Source organism: Peromyscus leucopus, chromosome 16_21 (assembly GCF_004664715.2).
Source record: "Peromyscus leucopus breed LL Stock chromosome 16_21, UCI_PerLeu_2.1, whole genome shotgun sequence".
Lineage (NCBI taxonomy): Eukaryota > Metazoa > Chordata > Mammalia > Rodentia > Cricetidae > Peromyscus > Peromyscus leucopus.
This window is the reverse complement of record NC_051084.1, coordinates 14744494-14766739: the sequence shown is the minus strand read 5'-3', so window position 1 is coordinate 14766739 and position 22246 is coordinate 14744494. Positions and strand designations below refer to the sequence as shown.

Genomic DNA, 22246 nt, shown 5'->3' with positions numbered 1-22246 from the left:
CAGCCAGCCCTGCAGGAACAGGAGGTCCTTCACACAGGTCCCAGCCATGTATGCCTGGGTCTGACCTAAGGGGTGACCTGGGTCTCAGGACCTGGCTGGCCAGCTCCATTTCCTGTGTCCCCCTTTTCCTATGTCCCCATTCCAGTCCTGCCAAAGGCAAGGGAGAAACTGAAAGCCATCACTGCCCTTAAAGCTGTCCTTTACAGGGACTGAAGATACAGCTCAGTGGTTAAGAGCACTGACTGCTCTTCAGGACCATCACCAGCAGCTACATGGTGGCATAGAACTACCTGTAACACCAGTTCCGGGGCATTCAAGGCCCTCTCCTGGCCTCCATCAGCATCAGGCCATACATGCAGGTAAAACACCCATACTCATAAAATAATTAAAAACTGTCCAAGTGTGAGATGAAAGGATTCCCAATTTATATTAACACCATTGCTGTTCTTACATGGCCAAGTCTTGGGTTCCAACAACAGAACACAGGACGGCATCACTGGCATACGCAACCATTCTAAATGCTGCTTGCCTATGAAGCACTCACCAGATGACCCCTTGAGCTCAGGCCACACCGGCCTTCCAGAACACTGAAGGCCAGGCAGGAAGAGACTGGGAGGGAAGAGTCTAACAGAGCCCTTAGCACAACTGACTCCATGATGGAAGTACCATTTAGGCTATAAAATTCCACATATAGCAGCACCACCCACCAAAATGAAAACCAAGACTTCATCCATCGCAGTCCGTAGTTCTGAGAAAGTCTACAGACGTGCCAACCTTGCTTTCTGGCTTCTGCAGTTCCACTTCTGGCTAGCTGTTCTTGTTAACTGAAGCATGTCATGGTTTTTGTGTTTAAAAGCTCACCCTGAGAAAGGCTCTGGGCCACACTGGAATCCCGAGCACCCAGTGTAGTCCACCAGGCCAGCTAATAAACTTTGTGCTGGCTTAAGCCCATGTCTGAGCAGTCTTCTCTGGTGATGCCCCACGAGAGGGCCCTCTGCAGAGGAGAGCTCGCTGTTTACCTATGGAAATCTCCTCAGGCAGATGTACTCAGATACCACAGCTGCAGAGGTCTTTAGGTTTGTTTCTGGTTTGGAGACAGGCTATGTCACCCAGGCTGTCTTTGGACTTGAAACCCTCCTGCCTCAGCATCCTAAATACTGGGATTATCAGCACAATCCACTATACTTGGCAACATTTAGGTCTGAAAAATGGAAGGAGATCATAGGATCCAGTGAAGGTTGAAGATCTACTTGTACAAGGACAAAAAAAAACTACGAACCAAGGCTTCCTCTTGGAGTCCACAGAAAGACTTGCACGCTAAACGTTGTATAAATCAACAAAATGCAAAAACCCCAAGCTTTTAATCCAAACGTACCACCTATGTGCAGTTATTCTGCTAGGCCACTGTTAATCTGCTTGTCTCTGTCTAAATAGGGGTGTTTAATCTTGTTAGCCACAACATCATTTCAGAGCTTGATAAACCAAACCTATGAACCAAATTCTCCCGTCTCACCAATGAAGTCCTTTTGAGAGCCTGGTTGTTGGTGGTCTGAGGTCATCTGTCCACCTTACACAGCAGAGCTCAACAATGACACACCTCCACCTTCTGAAAGTCAGAATGTTATTTTTGTCTTTTTAGACAAGGTCTCTCCTATCTCAGACCTATGATGCAGCTCAATTTGAGCTTAAACTTCTGATTTTCTGACCTTCTACTCCCAGCTGCCAGGATGATGAGGGTGTCTGTCCGTGCCACATTTAAGGGGTGCTGGACATTGAACTCAGGGCTCTGCTCACACCAGGCAGGCGTCTACCAAGCTCTATCCCCAGCCCTTTCACATACTTCCGAGGAAAAACCCCTCTGATCCACAGCTCCAAGCACAAGCTGTGTGTGTGTGTGTGTGTGTGTGTGTGTGGTGTGTGTACCTACAACACCTAGACAATTTCCTGTGCACCTTGGATGTGCTCAGGATCCGCCTCATAGGGGGTTTTCCAGTGTGGACCATGGAGTCATCCTTTTCTTGTTACATCAAAGCAATTCCATTTATAAAAAATAACAATGGAAAGTGTTTCGCAATTTTTTTTTCCTGAAAAATGACTAACCGAAGCCCAGACCCTGGAAGGTGTGAATGAGGCTCAGCAGCTGGTACAGTGCCAGCTGGTCCCCAGGGAGTTGGGTGTCACTGCAAGATGTGTGACCATCGGAAAATCTCACTTACCGTGTAAAAGCAGCTTGGTGGCACAAGCTGGACAGAATCAGTCACCCACAAGGCATGTTTTTGTTTTTAATTTTTTTCTTTGATAAATCAATTGCTTCACAAAAATCCTTTTAAAGACAACAATCCGAGAAAACATATTGTTACAGTATTCACATTTTAAAGATTGTCAGTTTCAAAGACCAAACTTAACTGAAAAAGGCAGACTGCCGAGTTCTGTCGCTCCCTGCAGGAGAAGCCTTCAGGATGGGTAGGTATTCCCTGCCAGCGTGAGGGAGCTATGCAGAGCAGAGCAAGGCTCCGACTGCTCCAACAGGGGCACTCAGCAGGCTACACAGCGGCCCACCAGCCTTAGCCAGAGGGTCACAGTGCATATTGCATATACACTTCCATTTGACAATCTGGACTCAAAAAGGAGAAAACCGAGCCCACCAGATGGGCGGTCAGCCAGTCTAGATTTCTGCTAGGCAGCCAAACAGCAGGAATGACATGGGTTGCCTGTAGGTCTCAGAACACATTCAAAAGGCTCCAATGTTAGGGAGGACTTGACTAGGAATGAAAGCTGAAATCTGACCACTTAAACAAAGCTCAAAGGAGATGTACTTTCAGATTTTCTCCACAGGCCAAGGAAAGGAGGGCAGGAGTTTTGCTTGGGTTTTTGAGACAGGGTTTCACTATGCATCAGAGACTGATGCCAGCCTTGCAGCAATCCTCCTGCTTCAGCTTCCTAAGTGCTTGTATTCCAGGCACATGCCACAGTGCCCAGTCAGCAGCAAGTGTCTTCAAGGTGCAACTGACGACAACAAATATGCTGGGCAGTCGTTGTAAGAAACAGAACAGCTTGCCTCACGGGAGCTACTTAAAAGCGTTGAAGTATGCATGGGAGGGGGACAGGAACTCAGGCTAGGACCCTGTGCCAGCTCTCTTACAATCTTTTTTTTTAGACAGGGTCAGGTTATGTAGCCCAGGCTTACCTCCTGTCTCAAGTTCCTGAGCATTGGGATTACAGGAGTGTGCCACCACACCCAGGTTCTCTTATGATCTTCATGCTATCCCTCTGAATTTAGCAGGTGAGAGAGTTCGGGGCTTAGGAAAGCTGATCTCAACTGGAAAGGACATGCGCATCACTGTGTTCAAATCCCAGCTAGAGCAGCCACCAGCTGGCCCACAGGGGGACAGCAGGGACTATGTTTCCTTTGGGGAGAGTGGCAGACCTCTGCAGGAGCTCACAGGCCGATGCATTTCTACTCTAAACCCAACATAGCCAGTCTTTCAGGCTTTTAGATACCTGACTTAAAACATGAAAACAATTTGCAAATAAGTAATGGAAAGACTGCTTAAAATATTATTCTCTCCTCAAAAGAGTTGCTGGCAAGTCTTTTGGTTTTGTTTATTTTATTTTGTTGTTTTGTTTTTTTGTAGTGCAGGCTCCTTACATGGTTTGAAAGGAGAGCCTGTTTTTCTTGTCGACTACTTGGCTGTCCAGGTGTGCTCCATGACTAAAGGGAACCAAGATATTTGGGGGAGGAGGGCAGTGAACCATTGCAGAAAAAAAATGTGAATTAGCTAAAGACGTCCCTCTAGGTAACCTTGGTCCATAACCAATCACCACCCTTGGGTCCCAAGGCATGGCACCCTTGACAGCTGCCTAGCTGTCCATCAGCAGGTGGGCCTAGGTACCATCTGTGACAATACAGCCACTCAACACGAAGCAGGGAACTTGTGTTCGGAGAAAAAGCCTCCCAAGTAAACCAAAAGCAAACCCCCAAACCTCAGCCTGCTCTGTCATGACGCCAGGAAATGAAGTCCCCAAACTGTCCTAAATCGTGAGTGGTAACTGGAAGGGGAGGACCCTGGAAATGAAAGCAGCAACATGCAACCAGAGTGTGTGACAGCCAGAGAGCCATGGACGCCTGTGAGCCAACAGTGGATCCACTGAAACGATACCTCCATGGTTCTAACTTCCAGATGTCTGTCCATTATATAGGACAGTTTGGGTGTTTGATATTTACCCCAGCTCTGAGCCAGTGGGGTAGAGCACATTTATATTAGTTTATAATAAACATTCTATGTATAACATGTTTTAACTAAAAAAAACAAAAAACAAAAAAACAACAACTAAAATTACCACCCAGTTACCATGGCTGGGCAGCCATGTAACTGCAGTCAGGTTTGAATTAGGCTGGACTAGGCATGGCAGAGAGCTATGGCACACTAAGGGCACTGCATGGCGTCAGCCCTCACTCACCACACATCCTACTGAGTACACTCTGTAAGATGCCTAGAGCAAGTGTAAGATGCAATCTGAGCATCACAGAGGAACACAACAAACTGGAGATATCAAAAGTTCACTTGGTGGTTGTTTACTTTTAGCAATTATGGCGAGCCTCCTCCCGGGGAGGAGGAGACCACGTATGGGCAGCTGCCTTTCAGAACATCCCAAATCGAAAGACAAGCATGTGCTGTTCCTTCTCTAGAAATTTATCCTCAATATAGTCATAATCCAATTAATAACTGATTTATAAAAATAGCTTTTTATCCAATAATCCCAGCAAGGTAAAAATAGGAGTTTCTTTTTCTATATAGCAAATGAAGCAGGCAAATGGTGCCCAGAGAGAACGCAGTGTGTCGCGGGCACTCACAGCCCGCCAGGGCCAGCGTCCTCTTGCCCTGCAGCCCAAGTGCAGATCATCTTTCAGACCTGTGGGCCACACAAGCAGCAGCCCCAGATCTGCTGTAAACCACAGAACTCAATTGCAACTGCATAATTTTTTAGAAAATGGCAGCACTGTTCCTTAATCTCGTCAGGGACTCAGGGGCAGGGCCACTCCTCACGTTTCCGGCATTAAAAACCCACACACGCACATCTGAAGGAAGTTGCTGCACCAGCGAAGACATCTTGAAGCTTGCTGTGAAATACAAAAGTGCACTCTTCTATATCTACATATAAAACATATTACAAAGAAAACTGTGTAAAATGTTTGCTGTGCAAACAGTAAAGAGTCAGGTGCTCCGGCTCCGCGCTGGCCCTGCTGACGCGGCTACTGCAGAGAGTCGCTGTTCTCCAGCACCAGCCCGCCGATGTGCGTGGGCGCCAGGGCACCTCCGTCATCTTCTGTGCTGTCCACCGACTCGTCTTCACTCTGGCCCGCCATCATGACCTGCTGTACAGCCAGGGTGGCCCCGTCTGAGGACAGGGACTGGAGGCTGTCCACGTTCATGTTTACAGGTGTGGTGATGGTCACGACGGCACCTGAAGCAGAGCACACCAGTGTCACTGTCTTCACTAGCACTCAGAGAAAAGCACTGCACGCACAGACAGGTACTGCCCGTTTGCTCAGTCTACATCTAAGACACCTGTGTGTGTATCAGATGTCCCTGCACCAAAGGAGGGTACAAAATACTCAAACACCACTTCTGGGAGGTGAAGCCTCTCGTCTACGGTCAAATCGCACTGTGCAGAAGCAACGTTATGCAAAGGAAGGGCAGTGATGTGCCAACCAGAGTAACGGAAACCAACTCAGCATGAAGTCATGGCAAAGGACGGAAGTGCCAGACACTGACTTCGAACACAGGCAGCTGAAGGCTTGAAAGAGGAGGGGGTGGGTCTGGGGGATGTGGCTCAGTGGTCGAGCAGCATGTGCAAGGCTAGTGGTTCCATATCCAGCACTCTAAAAAGACATTAAAGAAATGAAAAACTCCGTGACGGTGCTCCTGCTGACTGTGAAGGGCAAGGCTACTCCTGCAGTGGTCTGACTCACAGCTGAGAGAGAGGGACCAACATAGAAGGCTTCTGTGACAACCCTTGCCCCACCACACCAGAACCCCTCTCCACAAAAAAATAACAGCCTAGACAGGAAGCCTTGACGAGCACCTTAAAAAGTGTGACAAGGATGCTGACATGCAGCTCTCCACAAGATGGCATGGGGTGGGGAGAGGGGGAGGAAGGGCTGACCACCGGGAGTTTGACCATGCTCCAGTGAGTAGATGGGCAACACAAACTGGACTTTTTTTTTTGCTTTTTCTTCTTCTTTTGGGGGGAGGGGGTTTACAAAGTTGGATGTATGGACCTGGGAGGACTGGGAAGTAAATGTGATCGGGGTTCATGATGTGAAATTCCCAAATAATCAATAAAAATATTATGAGGGAAAAAAAAAGAAATTAAAAACTGTCCCAAAATTTCCTAAGCACTTAGCAGACTATTGCTGAGGGAAAAAGAAAGAAGGCACCACTATGCCTATGCACTCAAACACACACACACCCCCAGTTGAAGACAGTGACACTTGTCAGAACTGCTGAGGGAAAGTGCTTAAGTCCAGGAGTTCAAGGCCATCCTGGGCAGCACAGTGAGCCCTTGTCTCAAAACGAAACTGATCACATACGAAACAACCCAGACTTTGAAGAGCTCGCACACACGTCAGTATGGTGGCTTGTGACAGAGAGAGAAGGAAAGGGTCAAAAGCCAGAGACAGGCGCAGGCACCTAAGGAAGAGGCCAGGTGGTATGAGGAGAGCCGACTCCACTGTCCCTGCCGAGGGCTGGAGGGGAAGAAAGGAAAATGGGAGGTAACGAGAGCACCGCGCTAAGGATACTTAAGACAGGGAACCATTCCCACGGGCAGCGTGCACACCGTGACTCCCCACCACTGCTGAGCCTTAACATCCATCCGCCGATGCTTCCTCCTGGTTTTTTTTATTTTTTGGTTTTTCGAGACAGGGTTTCTCTGTGTAGTTTTGGTACCTGTCCTGGAGCTCACTCTGTAGACCAGGCTGGCCTCGAACTCACAGAGATCCGCCTGCCTCTGCCTCCTGAGTGCTGGGACTAAAGGCGTGCGCCGCCACTGCCCAGCCTCCTCCTGTTTTATTTCTTTTCAAACATTTGTTTAGTACGTGTGGGAGTGTAATGTAATGTGGGCATGGTGTGGAGATCAGAGGACAACTTGCAGGAGGTGGTGAGGTGGTTCTCTCGTGGGAATCAAACTTGGTGGCATTAAGCTTGGTGGCAAGTGCCTTTAGCCAATAAGCCATCTTGCCAGTCTTGAGTCTTACATGCAGAGGAAGGGCATGTCAGGCACACAGCTCCCAGCCCCAGCAGCTGACCTGGCTCACTGTCCCCACCGTTGCCCATCCGAAGTGACGTACCTTCTGACATGGCGAGCTCACTGGGTGTGGCTTGTGTTACTCCTGATGCAAGGGAATCTGGCCAAAACCTCTGAACTGGCCTGTTCTGAGCAGGCTTTTTCTTTGTCTTTGGAGTCTCTGAACAGCTGGAATCCAACATTGGCTGGAGAATTCGTCTCCGGGCATTGATGAACCTGTGTGTGGACAAAGAGCTTGTAAAGACTGGCATGGAGTTCCACCCTTTAGGAACCATGCTCACAAGAGGAAACAACTGACAAGCTCAGGACTATCCAGATCTCCAGACAGTTGGTCGTGGTGACGCACGCCTTTAGTCCTAGAGCTTAGGAGGCAAAGACAGGTGAGTTCAAGGCCAGCCAGGGCTATATATTGACTTCTAGACCAGCCAGGGCTACACAAGCAGACCCTGTCTCAAAAAAAGAAAAGAAAAAAATTGTTTTAAATTTTAAACAAAGACCAGTGTCTCCACAGCATTGTTGTGGTCTATTTATATTGTCTGATTTCTTCCACTCCTGTGAATTACATATTCATACCAACATGAAATTGACTCTCTCTGCTAAGGACTCAAATGTGAACACAGTGAGCCTGTGTGGCCTGTGCTGCAGAACATTCTCAGGCTGAGCCGTCAGTGAGATGCTGTGGGTCACCAGAGCTGGGGTCAGTGAGATGGCTCAGCCGGGACAGGCACCTGGTGACCTGAGTCCCACCTCCAGACTCACGTAAAGGTAGGAAGACAGCTGACTCCATTAAGTTCTCCTCTGACCTCCACATGCGTGTCATGGCACACGTGACCCTCCACCCTACTAATAGGATGTTTAAAAAGAGACGTGTCTTTTCAGAAGACAATTTCCAATGAGAAGCTCTGCCTGCCCCCCACACTCAGCAGCCACACAGCCCACATCAGCGACAAAATCTCCAGGAGATCTTGCTGCTCTGTGAGATGAAGAGCTCACACCTGAGCTGTGACAGAGAGAGAGAGGGAGGGAGAGAGAAAGGAGAGAGAGGAGAGAGGAGAGAGAGAGAGAGAGAGGAGAGAGGGAGAGAGAGGAGAGAGGGAGAGAGAGAGAAAGGAGAGAGAGAGAGAGAGAGAGAGAGAGAGAGAGAGAGAGAGAGAGAGAGAGGAGAGGGAGAGAGAGAGGAGAGGGAGAGAGAGAGAGGAGAGGGAGAGGGAGAGAGAGAGAGAGGGGAGGAAGGGAGGGAGGGAGGGAGAGAGGAGGGAGGGAGGGAGGGAGAGAGACAGAGAGAGAGACAGACAGAGAGAGAGAGAGAGAGAGAGAGAGAGAGAGAGAGAGAGAAAGCGGCAGAGAGAACAGGCTGGCCAGGTGGGCTGGCGTGGCTTCCCATTGGGGACATACTAAGATGACTTGCCTCAACCTCTGGCCTCCAGAACACCACAGCAGTTGACTTTCAATGTGACAATGTAACAAGTGAAGACCAAGAAGGAGCCCTGCGCACCTCACCGGTTCAGCTTTTTCTGATACAGATGCTGCCCTGGCACTCCCCTGGGGAGCCCTGCCCACACTGCTCTACTTGCTAGAGTCAACAGCAACAGACAAGGCCCTGAAGCATCCTACAGAGGCTCCAAGCAGATTGGAACCTGTCCCACAGTATCTCCAACCTAACAGGACCCTGGATCAACCCAGCTTTACTGTGGTCACCCTTCTCAGGGTGCCAGGAATGAAGGAGTTGGCAGCCTAGATTCACATGACCTTTCCATATAATTTTTCCCTGGATTTCCTGGATTCAGAGACAAAGCAGGTTCTGGGGTGGCGACACACGTTCTCTGAACACCCTCATCTGCGCAGCCTCAGGACCAAAGTGGTCCTAGATGAAGCTACCTAACAACCTGAGGCCACCCTACCAAGGTCCCAGGTGCCATTTCAGGGCTTCACTGCGGGACAGGTATTCAGGGACAGGAGGCAGACACAAGGGCTAACACTGGGTGTCCCCCCTCCCATGCACCAAGAGGAATGCAAGCCAAGGAAAGTACAAGGAGCTACTAAAGATATCAAAGGAGTTTAGAAACTTAAGAACCCAAGAGTCACCTTACCACTTTTCAAAAATTAAAAGCTGCGGGCTGGAGAGATGGCTCAGTGGTTAAGAGCACTGACTGTTCTTTCAGAGATTCTGAGTTCAACTCCCAGCACCCACATGGCAGCTCACACCTGTCTGTAACTCCAGTTCCAGAGAATCTGACACCCTCACAGATATGCAGGCAAAACATCAATGCACATAAAATAAAAATAAATATTATCTTTTGTTTGTTTTTGGTTTTTGAGACAGGGTTTCTCTGTGTAGCCCTGGCTGTCCTAGAACTAGCTCTATAGACCAGGCTGGCCTCCAACTCACAGAGATCTGCCTGCCTCTGCCTCCTGAGTGCTGGGATTAAAGGCGTGCGCCACCACCGCCTTGGCTAAAATAAATATTTTTTTAAAAAATTAAAAGCTGGTATTAAGCCTTCTAGACCAGACAGTTCTGGAGCGTAGCAGCACGGTGGGCACACAAGGATGTGAATGGAGGAGCCCAGCAGTGACGGAGGGCCCAGAGCAGCCACCAGTCTCCTCCCAGAACATCTGTCAATGGGGTGACACATCAGTCAAATATGAGACTATGCCAATACCAGGTGAAAGTAATCATGCAGGCACTCGGGAGGAGCACTAGCCTGGGCTACACTGCATGAAGCCATCTCAACAAAAGAGAGAGAGAGATCGAGCGCCAGTCAAGAATGGTTCACTGTATTCATAGCAACATGCTTGAATCCTTAAGTTTTTGCCAGCACTATATTTAAAGGACTTAACAGGAAATAACTCAAGCAGTATGATCTACTATTGCTACTTAACTAATAAATACTGGCCCAAACACAAGAAAGTAGGCATGTTCAATGCAACCCTGAAGGATAGTTCCTGCATCTCTGGTAGAATAAGCAGGCCAGCTGCACGGCTTACTCTAGAACTGCAACAGGCATGTTGATGGTGATAGCATAGCTATGATTCGAAGCTGGCCATGCTTCTGAGTGCAAGTGTATGCCTCCATTTTCAAATGCTAATTCTATGAAGCTGACAGTTTTCCATCTGAAGACAGTGAAACAGAGACAAGTGACTGACTACTGGGCTAGAATAGCACCTTACATGTGTGCACCACTATCACTGATGAATGCCAGTTCTCCCAACAGGAACACATGCCCAGGCTCACTATATCCAACAGTGTGACCCAAACCTAGCAGAGAAAGTTTCACTTGTAAACATGGTGGTCTTCTCCAGGCAGGCCTTTCTGGTGAATGGCTTTAATCCTCACCATGCAGCAGAATGACTGCAGGGACTCGTGCAAGACTGTGTCCCCAAGCTGCAGGCCTAAAGTGATGGCATGGGTTTGTTTGTGGATTTTTGAGACAGAGTCTCTCAACAACCTTGGCCATCTTGGAACCTATTATGTAGACCAGGCTGGCCTCAAACCTACAAGCAATCCACCTGCCTCTGCCTCCCGAGTGCCGAGTTAAAGGCGTGTGACATCACACCTGGCCATGGTATATTTCCAAAGGAGAGCAAGAAGCCAGGTGGAATCATGCGCCAATATACCCTGACATATGCCATCTCCGGCTGCGGCACTCTGGTGGCAGCGCAGAGCACATGGGTGGCCAGGCGCGGCCACAGTAATAGGTGTGGTGTCAGAGCACATGGTTGGCCAGGTGCTGCCACAGTAATAGGTGCGGTGTCAGAGCACATGGGTGGCCAGCCGCGGCCACAGTAATAGGTGTGGTGTCAGCCCTGGTCATCTTACCAGTTGTTGACTTGAAGCAGTGTCAAATTTGTCTGAGCAGCAATCTGCTTTTTCTCATCCTCTGTTGGGTAGGGATGCTAAAAATAAAGAGGGTTACTGTCACAGTGGGCTTTGGATTTTCAAAGGGAAACCCAAGCTTATCCAGGCAAATAAGATATATACAAATAAGCAAGAGAAAAAGCTGATACAGTTGGATTTCAGCACAACTAGACTTTAGTTTTAGAAGTCCTTGTTTTAGAAATGTTCAGATAAGAATGAAGGGGGCTGAAGAGATGGCTCAGTGGTTAAGAGCACTGGCTGCTCTTCCAGAGGCCCCGGGTTCAATTTCCAGCACCCACAAGGCAGTTTACAACTGTCTGTAACTCCAGTTCCAGGGGACCTGAAACCCCCACACAGACATGCAGGCAGGCAAAACACCAATGCACATAAAAGAAGAATAAATACATCACTAAAAAAAATGTAAGAATGAAGCATCTCTCTTCCCTGACCAAGAATGTCCCACACTACAGCAGCTGTCAGTGTGTGACGAGAATGTGGTCGGCCAGTGTCCCAAGGTGCCCAGGTAATGGCAGCGGGAGCTGCAGCCTGCTGGGGGGCATCCTCTGTGCCCAGCGACATCTGAGCCTTGACACAGCACCTCTGTATCAGCTTTGTTAGGTTTGATGCACGAGCAACACCCAGCATCTACTTCAACCGTGAGACTGAACTGACACTGGGGTAGACTGACGTCATCCCTCGTGGCTTTCCTAGGACAAACCTCTGCTGGATTAACGTGCTGGTAAAGTGCAGACACTGACTGTCCCTCAAAGGTCTGTGCTGCAGGCTTGGTCCTTAGGCTGCTGCTATAGTGAGGTGCTGGAAACTTAGGAGGTGGGGCCCGGGGGTGGAGCCCTTATCCACTAACCAATAAACCAAACGTGAGGTCAGAAACAAGCACCGAGCCAGAACATCAGCCAGCAGTCACTGCTGTCCCACTGCTTGGAAAACGAGGTGTTGCAAAGAGATGCGGGCCAGAGGCAAGGAAAACAGGGAACTGCGTCCTCACTGGTCCTCATGAGCAGGGCTCAGGTTTGAGAAACATTAAGGCACTAAAGGGAAGTGTGCTAAGACTGACCCGCAGAGGAAAGAGACGCACCCAACACAGCACTTCCGTGGGGACTGTGACCGCTGCACCACAGCCACTGCACTGGGCATCACTTCCTGTCCTTGACCCGACACTGCCTGTGCTGATGGCCCTCTCCGTCGTCACCCCAGGTGCCCCTCTTCCTGCCTGGGCCACTCGCTTGAAACTAAACAAGGCACGTGTGCTTCTCCTCGCTGTGCCCAGCTCCACATGCCTGGGACCTCCTGCCTCCCCTTAGATCCACCGCAGGAACAGTGCTGCTGGCTCCTGTCTTTGTCCCCTTCTCCAGTCAGCCCATCTCACAGGAGGCCTTTCTGACCCAAAGGCACACACAACTAAGCAGTAGCTTAGCTGACTCTCTCTGTACAGTGGGGGGACCCCTGCTGCATTTTAAGTTTCTTGAAGTCATTATTGGGGACCTGTGCTCAAGCCCCACTATGGACACAGCGTAATACCAAACTTAGACCTGGGCCGAATAAACACAAGTCAGTTTCTCCAGGACATAAGCCAGGAGGGCGTCTCAGGGTCACCCATGGTGTATCCAATGCACTCTTACCCCGATGTGCTGAAAGAGCCACGACCGCATCACATTGGTGGCATGCTTCGGAAGGACGCCTCTCTTGTTCTTGGAGGAGCCATCTTCTTGATGCAAGATGCTGAGATCTTGATTCAACTGCAATTGAAGCTTTCATACAATTGACAAATGTCAGAAAGGCTTTGAATGACGGCACACCCAGCAGCTTACAACTTCAGATGGAGGAGGTACCGAGCAAGGCTCTCAGGCTTCCTCACCGTGAGTGAAGAGGCACGTGCTGAAACCCTGTACTGACTCATCTTTTGAGGACACTTGTAACACTGTCAACATAGATTGGTCTTTATTCCCACTTTTTCAGCATGCAAGTCCTACAATTCTTAGACTCTTCAAACTGTTAAGGGACAATTCCCATATGCTCAGCTGTGTCAACTGCTGACTGCAGTCCCCAGGCAGGGACTATTCACAAGTTAGACTGGGGCAGAATCACAGACCTTAACCTCTGCAGTGTACCAAGGAGGCTAAAGTTTAGGGGGATCACCAAGAGTCAATGTGGGGTCATCAATGCTACTTGTGTCATGAAGCTTCCAAGCTCTTGGAGGGTGGCATACCAGAGAGGAGCCTGAGAGCTCTGTGCCCGCCCTACACACTCTTCCTGCCTCCATCTGCATCCTCTGCCCTGGCCTTCATCATAAGGTCCAGCAGAATGGGCCAGGCCTCGAAGACAGCCCTGAACCAGCTGGCTCTGGCAGGACAAGAGCACGGATGTATCGTGTGGCACTGGACACTGACATAATGAAAACCTGGCGCACACACAAATAAAGCACACCGAGAGCCAGAGCATCATGGACTGTGGCTGAATGCACAAGGGGAGCTGGTGCTGGGTGTTGCCAATAAGTACTGACTTGGTGCACCTGGAGAGGACGACCTGGGTGGGAGCCCCGGTGCAGTGGAAGGCGGGCAAGGACGTTTCAAGGACATTCATCAGAGGCACGCTCGCCTTTAGAAACACATGCAAATAGTAGAATAAATGGCTCACAGACTCGGAGGGGACCTGGGGGCCAAGGGAAGTGTTCAGATCTGTGACCTGACTACGGTGCTCTGTGAGGACTAAACTAACTGTGGCCCACCCCAACCTGACAGAAAAATTCCAAGTAACGGTGAGAGAGGAGGAAGTCAACGCTGATACTCTTTCGAGGACCAGTGGTACAAATCAGAGGTCGGGCAGGTGGGGCTGCGGCTATGTGTGTACCCTTAGGTTCCGTCACCAGCACCACATAAACAGGAACGGTGGGTGACACAAGCCTGTGTCCTATACTCAGAAAGCAGAAGCAGAGGATGAGAAGTCCGGGGTTATTCTTGGTCAGATACAGAGTTTAAGGGCGGCTCGTGGCACATGAAAACCTACCTCCTGCCTAGTCCTCACTCTCAAAACAATTTTTCCATGGGTGTGTGCTAGCAGTATGATTAAAGACTTCTCAGTGGTCATCCCCCAGGAAGTCAGAGTCAATTCCAGCCCACTACTGTCGTCAGGACCAGGCCATACGTGGCCAGGTCAGTGTCCCGACCAAGGCTGACACCCTCCTCTGGGAGCAGCAGGATGCAGCACTTTCTGACCAGAGGCTTGTGTGTGGCAACATCAATCCACCTGGGTCTGCCATGTGCCTTAGGCAGGGAGCCCTGTACTACAGTGGAAAGCAGTGTGGGGATGAGGTCATGGGGTTTTTACAACAGGTCAGGAAGTACTCTTCTGAAGTCCTCAGACTTGGTAGTTTTGCTATTTAAATGGTAACCTTTATTCCTAAGAAGATTCAGTTACACAGAAGACTTTCTTATCCTTTGGGAGGCTGAGGCAGGAAGATCACAGTGAGATCCAGGACAGCCAGGAACAGAGCAAAACCCTGTCCCAATTCTCCCAAAACAAATAAAAAAAGAAAAAACTTTCTTTTTCAACAAAACAAATGGAGTATTTTCTACAGTACTAGTAAGTTATTTGACTTATAATGTCTTCCCCTAAAAAAGCATAATTCACTGGGTGGTGGTGGTGCACACTTTTAATCCCAGCACTTGGGAGCAGACGCAGGGGGAGTTCTGTGAGTTCGAGGCCAGCCTGGTCTACAGAGTGAGTTCCAGGACAGCAGGTCTGTTACACAGAGAAACCCTGTCTTGAAAACTAGTCGGTAATTGGACATGGCTCTATTGTTAAAATGTCTAAAATGGAAGAGCCCAAGAGAAGCAGGCTGGTGGGGAGACAAGTGAGCATTAGTGAGCTCTAGCTCTTCCCTGTGTAGGCTGGGCCTGAGCAGTCACACAGCTCGGAGAGTCTCTGATGTCCCCCACCGATGCCAGGGGCACCTGCATCTTTTTCTCTAGTGATGTCACCAAACCTGTGTGGTCAGGATGACAGCCCCAGACTACCCAGACCACCAAGAGCCACTGCAGCCCACTTGGACTGCTTTTCCTTCAAGACAGCAGCCATACCCCGGGGCTAGGCATGAGAGTCCTTGATAAGGACATGGACAGAGACCTCACAAAGTGAATCAATATCCACAGAATAAAACTATACTTTAAACGTTGTCTTTAATTATTCAATGTAAAAAAATTCATGTTTCTAAAACTTAGGGGGTCTTCCAGCACTGAAGATCCAACTTCCCCATGTTATTACAAAGGAATAGGAAGACTGTAGAATGACCATGGCCACAATGTGCCACAAGTCACCTCTTATTTGAGGAGCCAAACACCTGAAGGTGAGAGCCAAGAATTGCTACTGCAGACACCCAGAGCCTGACCTCCACAAAGTACCCCAGTCACACAGAGAATGCAAAGCACAGGCCTGGGATGATCCCAGAGCTTGGGGTGCAGCTTCAGGAGAGGGGTACAGTCTGGGCTTTGTGGTTCTGAAAACTCTGCCTGGCTGTTCTGCATCTACAGGACTTTGAGTCTTGATATGCATTCACAGTGACGCCATGGCCATGGCTGCTTCTGGGACTGTGAATAACTTTCCTGGTGCCTCAGACTGTTCTGAACTTTGTAAATTTCCACAATAAGGGAGATGAAGCATGGAAAGAAACAAACCGACCAGAGGCTACTTGACAACAAAAGACAGTCACAGAGAAGGGACGGCTGAGCCTGCTCCACTGTACCCCATCTAAAAAGCACTCATCACAAGTCCTAGAGGGCACCACACACCTGGGAGTTCTGGATCCTAATTGTCCCAGGAGATAACGCCTGTGTGACCACTTGACCTTGTGGAGTGACGACGGTGACAGGCTGGTACACTGTGCCACCTCAAAAAGGAAAAGAGATTTAAATATTACACTATTTTCACGTCTTAATGATTTAAAGCCATTCTTGCTGATATGCTTATGGAAGAAATGAAAAGTCTATCGGGTGAGCCTTCTAAGCATTTCAAATGGTCACCAATACTGTGCAAACTATGAGGTCAGACAAATGATCACACTAATTCGGGCCTGCACGGCACCTGGCGCCTGTCACTGGGGACTTGGCAGGTCCTTCCTTTTACCTGTGTCTGCTTTTCTTCCCTACAATGACATACACCCAGCATCAACTGGACAATGAACACCTTTACTCTAGTTCCGTCTGTCTTCCCTTTCTCATTTGTCTGTTTGGAAACAGGGTCTCTCCATGTAGCCCTGGCTGTCCTCGAGCTCACTGAGCTCTGCCTGCCTCTGCCTCCTGGTACATCACCACACTGTGTCCTAGCTATGTTTCTTAGCGACAGCTGTCTTGTTCCACTGAAATTCCCTTTGCACCGCTCTGAGAGGTATACAGAGAACATGTCTACCACTCCCTCATACCTGTTCCATTTACTGATTTTTATATCTGCAATATTCTACACAGAGCAGAAAAATGCTTTACCTGCCTCTTCCTGTTAATTGTTTTGCTATGAAAATGATACTATGACTAAGGCAGTATTTTTCCTTGATTGGCACCACCAATTCATGATTCTGGGTAGTTTCCAGGTCCCATGACTAGCACAATTAAAAACTCTGTTATTTGAAAAGTTAGCAAGATGATTCAGCAGGTAAAAGAGCTTGCTACCAAGCCTGAATAACAGGAGTCTGACCCCTGGAACCCATGTGGTGGAAACAGAACTGACTACTACAAGTTGTCCGCTGACCACACCCATGCTGTGATGCATGCACAAAAATGGGCGCCTGTGGACGCACGCGCGCACACACCAAGTGTTTTTAAAACTATGTTATTTGAAACCCTAATTAATTTTTGCTGTATCTTTTCTTTCTTTCCTTTTTTGTTTTTTTGGGTTTGTTTTGTTTTGGTTTCTCAAGACAGGGTTTTTCTGTGTAGCCCTGGCTGTCCTGGAACTCACTCTGTAGACCAGGCTGTCCTGGAACTCATAGAGATCCGCCTGCCTCTGCCTCCTGAGTGCTGGGATTAAAGGTATGTGCTACCATCACCCAGCTTTTCTTTTTATATTTTATTATTTTAAATTGTGTGTGTGTGAGAGAGAGAGAGAGAGAGAGAAGAGAGAGAGAGAGAGAGAGAGAGAGAGAGAGAGAGAGAAAGAAAGAAAGAAAGAGAGAAAGAAAGAAAGAAAGAAAGAAAGAAAGAAAGAAAGAAAGAGAGAGAGAAAGAGAGAGAGAAAAAGAAAAAGTGAATGTGTGTGTGTGTGTGTGTGTGTGTGTGTGTGTGTGTGTGTGTGTGTGTATGCACAGGTGCCCACAGGGGATCCCCTGGAGGTGGAGTTATAGCTAGTGAGCAGCCTGATGCAGGTGCTGGGAATCAGCCTTGGATCTTCTGGAAGAGCAGTAAGTGCTTTAACAAAAGCTCAGCCACCTCTCCAGCCCCTTGCTTTATATAGTCAATTCTTATATAAAAACCTTTCCCCCAAATGCTTTTGCTAGAAAAACTCAATCTGTACAGCATCCTTGCTGAAAATCAACGAGAAGCAGGTATTCAAACTGCTCTAGACTCTAGCACTATTGTATCAGTAACTGGCATGGAGTAAAATACAGTGAAATCAAGGAGGGAAAAAAAACCCAGAAGTTAAAAGGCATTTATATATGTGCTTGTTCTAATATAATGGATCTGTTTCCTGCAAAAGCTCATGGAAAAGATGTCCATTTTTAGGTGGTCCTACCTGCCACTGTTGCCATGGTTACATTTCCCTGTTGCAGGGCTGATGCTGGCACCACGATCCCCTGGGGGCTGAGAGTGCCTGTGATGGCGCTTTGAATCTGCTGGATGTCAGAACACACACATTGTGGGGATTATTAGAACACAGAAAACATGTTCAAAACGTCTAAGGAAGCAGTATCATAATGTTGCAATAAGGCAAGGCAGGCGGGGAACACACAGCAGACTCAGTCGACGGTTTTCAGAAAGCAAGAGTGTGTATGTGGCTTTCCTCTTGCTGTCCAAGCCCAGGAGGTACTTTCAGACCACAACTGTCTCCTAGGTTTGGCTCAGGCTGACAGTTCTCCATAACCAGACCCTTCAGGACAGAATGAACACATTCAAAGGTGACGCCACAGGCTTAGAGGCACCAGAAGAGACCAGAGACAAGAGAAAGAACTCTGCTCTCCCACTTAGTCAGCAAGGGGTATTTCAGTCAATGCAATGAGGCAAGAGAAGGGAAGCAATGCACAGAGGTCAACAGAGTTGTTCCCACTGGTGCAGGACACAGGGGAAGTCAAGATCTAGGGAATGGACCGAATGAATACCTTACTTAGAAGGTCAGGTCATAGGCTATGAGAGCAAACACCAATGTCAGAGGGGCTCTGAGGGGCAGGGAAGAAGGCTGAGGAAGTAACCAAGGGGTGAGCGCTACCAAAGCACCACACACACGTGCAGAGTCAAAATGCAATCCACTGCTTTCTACAGCTGACATCTGCTCACAAACACACACAGGCTTATCTGATTTTCTTCTGGATCTTTCTACAGGACATTAAAAATCAACTGCTTTTCTATAGGCTAGCAATGAACACAAAACCTACAAAGCACAATCCAGGGGCTGGAGAGACAGCTCAGCAGTTAAGAGCACATGGGGTTCTTACAGAGGACGGGTCTGGTTCCCAGGAACTACACGGCAGCTCACAACTGTTGGAAACTCTGGTTCTAGGGAGTCTGATACCTTCTTCCGGCTACCTCAGGCACCAGACAAGGTACACATACATTGATGCATGCAAACTCTAATACATCTAAAAATAAATAAATCTTTAAAAACACAAGCCATTTACAGTCACTCAAAGATATACTTGTGTGTAATTTTGTTTTAGATAGGTTCTCACTGTGTAGCTCTGGCTGTCCTAGAACTCTCTATGTATACTAGGCTGACCTGACATTGAACTCACAGAGATCTGCCTGCCTTTGCCTTCTAAATGCTGGGATTAAAGGCATGTGCCACTACATCTGGCTACTTGGATGTACTTCTAAAAGCACATGGTTCATTATGCTGAAAACTACAAAACACTGAAGAAAAAGCCCTAAGAGATGTAAATAAAGGCAGAGATGTGGCATGTTTCTGGATTGAAGAGTCACACAGTAAAGATGTCAGTTCCCCTAAACTGACGTAGAGGGTTACTGCAATGCTATCAATACCCACAGTGAGATTTGTTTTGTAGATCTACACTCCATCGTTGACAATTTATAAAGAAAGTCAAAGTAACTAGAAGAGAGTTAAAACAATTCTAAGAAATGATGAAATGGAGGAAAGCATCTCTTCAGTGCTGAGACTTGCCAGGTAGCTGTAGTATTCAAGGCCTGGTGGTACAGACACACAGACAATGGAACAGAACCCCAGACATCGAGGCTCCTCAAACATGCCCATCTGGCTTTTGACAAAAGGGGAAAAGCAGTTCAGTAGGAGCTGCTAAGAACAGGTGCTGAAGCAGATGAATATCTGCAAACAATGAGAACTTGCAAAACTCAGAAACTTAAGAAAAAAAGTTAAAAAAAAAAAAACAAAAAAAAAACAAAAAACAAGCAAAAGACACAGGCAGACTTTCCTAGCAAAGACAACACACAGATAGCAGCAGATCAGCACATAAAAGTATCATTTGCTATCAGGGAAACACAAATAAAGTCCTCGATGAAATACCACCACACAGCAGAATGGCTAACATACAACGGTGCCTCATCCCTGCCTAGGTTTAAGGACGTTCTGAGAAGTGAAATTAGTCAGATACCGGATGATTCTACTTCTGTGAGGATCCTAGAATCATCAGTTCACAGAGATGGAAAGCAGAATGAGAGGGCCAGGGCCAGGGGAAAGTAGGACGAGTTAGTATTTAATTGGGAAGATGGGAAAGTGAACAACGGTGGTGATGGCGGCACACCAGTGACAAGGCACTTAATGCCACTGGACTTAAGAAATTGCTGTCATCAAGGCAGCCAGCAATTCTGAAGGAGTCAATGCGTGATCAATACTACAGTGACCAAGAAGCACGATGGGCCCAAAGCAGGTACCTGGGACTGCACAGGGGAGTACGGGCTCCCGGGTTCCCCACTCAACAGGGTCTCGCTGTTCATTTTTGTCTTCAGACAAGCAATGTACCGACTGCAGAAATCTTTACAGAGTTCATTAACCTTTTCCAGTTCAAGAAGATGAATGCGCAGGACCTGGATTGCTTTCACCATCTAGAGGTAGAGAAAAGAAAGACCGTTAAGTGAGAAAAACGTGCCATTCGTTATCAGAAGTCACCACTATCACACACACTGCTCAGTTATTAGGTGGAAACGACAAGAGAAGTGGAGCAGCATTAGCAATTACACAGACAGACAAAGTGTCCCAGCACTCCAGTGCCTCTGCCCAGCCCGGCTGCACCTGTGACGGACACAGGAACAAGGTGCCTCCTTCAGCACGGCCCTCCTGGGAGTGTGCTCAATGCTTGCAGATGACGGGGTTACAGCCTCACTCTACTCCATCTCAACATCCACACCTATCCTAGAGGCGGTTCTCAAAGTTCAACCCGCCAGCTCTGCTTTTTCTGATCATACTTCTGGTGTCAAGTCTAAGAACTCTTTGCCTAGCTCTACATCCCCAAGTTCTTCTCCTATTATTTCTCCGTTGTTTAATAGGAAGTCACCAAGTGTTGAGCATACTTACACTCTAGCAATGAGTCACTAATACCAACAGTGCCATGTCATTGGCATCCCCTGCCGTGAACAAGGCCCAGACCCTCAGCCACAGGCTGGAGTATGAAGTCACCTACATTCTTGATGCTGTGAGAAACCAGTCAGTAACAAGAGCTATGGAGCATGAGCTCTGCTAGATCCTGGGCTTAGATGAGGTGGTACTGGCAGGGTGTAGAGGACACCTGTCCCCTCGACTGAGTCAGGCCAGGGACGGGCCAGGACCAAAAGCGCTTCTGATCCTTACTCAAAAGATAGGCATTTTAGAGACCACAGGGCCAAGTTGAACACAGCCATCTGTCAAAAGTATTAGAGCTAAGGCCGACGCGATTTATCCGTGATGATGAAGACCCGCTGAAGGCTGGAGTCCTCCAGGTACTCACAAAACCTGGAGAACACACCTTGCTGTGGGGCTCTGAGGTCATGTGAATCGGGGAGAGGCTCTGGCTAGAAGGGCAGACAGTATGGGTGCCCTGACAAAGGACGCTGGCACTGCCTGTGTCCTCAAAGCCCTTGCTACTGGGTCGGACAGGAAGAGGGTACAGCGGCTGGGATCAGCACCAGGAGGGAGCTGCTTCGCTGGTGACTCAAGCCTGCTTCTAAGATTAGATCTGCACTCACAACACCAGTGGGACCAAGCAGCCTGCTCCAGCAAGTCTTTACAGACACCCATGAGAGGACTGAGCCCCCACCTCGGGAGGGAGCACAAGTCAGTACGATTGTTAAAGGGGAAACTAGTCAGAAACTAGAAGACTAGGAAGGTAAAGGACGTGGGCGGGGTTTAAGTCACACACACACACACACACACACACACACACACACACACACACACACACACACACAAAGACACGAAGAAGCAAAGCATGGACTCTACTCACTAAGTTGTCAGTTTCCGGATCTTCACAGAAGAAGGGCTTCCCATCCTTCTCCTGCTTCCTGACAAAGTTCTCAATGTCCACATCAAAGCTGGCAGACGTCGTACCTTCAGAGCCCTGCGTGGACTGCTCACATTTCTCAAAGAGCAAAGCTAGTAATGGAAACAGCGGATGCCTGCGGGGGAAGAGAGGAAAGGTGTGCCACATCTCTCCAGGAAGGCTTTGGGATGTGTGCACCAATGAGCCTCCACCCTTTTTAGACAGGGAGCCATCACCCGGGCCAGGTTGGCTTCTAACTGGAGGCTCTTCTGCCTCAGCCTCCAAGTACTGAAGTTACAGGTGTGCACATTGTCTGGCCTGTATGAATGATTTTTAAACAGTCCATTACTTGTTTACATACAAAGAACTTTTTTTTATTCCATGTATGCACACTATGTACACACCTGGTACCCATGGAGGTCAGAATAAGGCAT

The 22246-nt window shown here is 48.4% G+C and overlaps 1 protein-coding gene across 5 annotated transcripts in view; it reads right to left on the bottom strand.

The window, feature by feature from the left end:
• Positions 1-2268: 2268 nt before the first annotated feature.
• Pknox1 (PBX/knotted 1 homeobox 1) overlaps positions 2269-22246 on the bottom strand; it is a 44201-nt gene continuing 24223 nt past the window's right edge. For 3 of the 5 annotated variants that reach the window (XM_037200252.1, XM_028885064.2, XM_028885067.2), the window contains 8 exons: positions 21777-21948; positions 20233-20403; positions 17906-18005; positions 15973-16070; positions 12808-12936; positions 11129-11205; positions 7355-7527; positions 5007-5466 (listed from right to left, as the gene is read on the bottom strand). In XM_037200252.1, coding sequence (XP_037056147.1) covers positions 5255-5466; positions 7355-7527; positions 11129-11205; positions 12808-12936; positions 15973-16070; positions 17906-18005; positions 20233-20403; positions 21777-21948 — 1132 coding nt within the window. In that variant the 3' untranslated portion in view covers positions 5007-5254. Of the gene's footprint in view, positions 5467-7354; positions 7528-11128; positions 11206-12807; positions 12937-15972; positions 16071-17905; positions 18006-20232; positions 20404-21776; positions 21949-22246 lie in introns of all 5 variants that reach the window. The other 2 variants (XM_028885065.2, XM_028885066.2) reach the window with 2 other exon arrangements.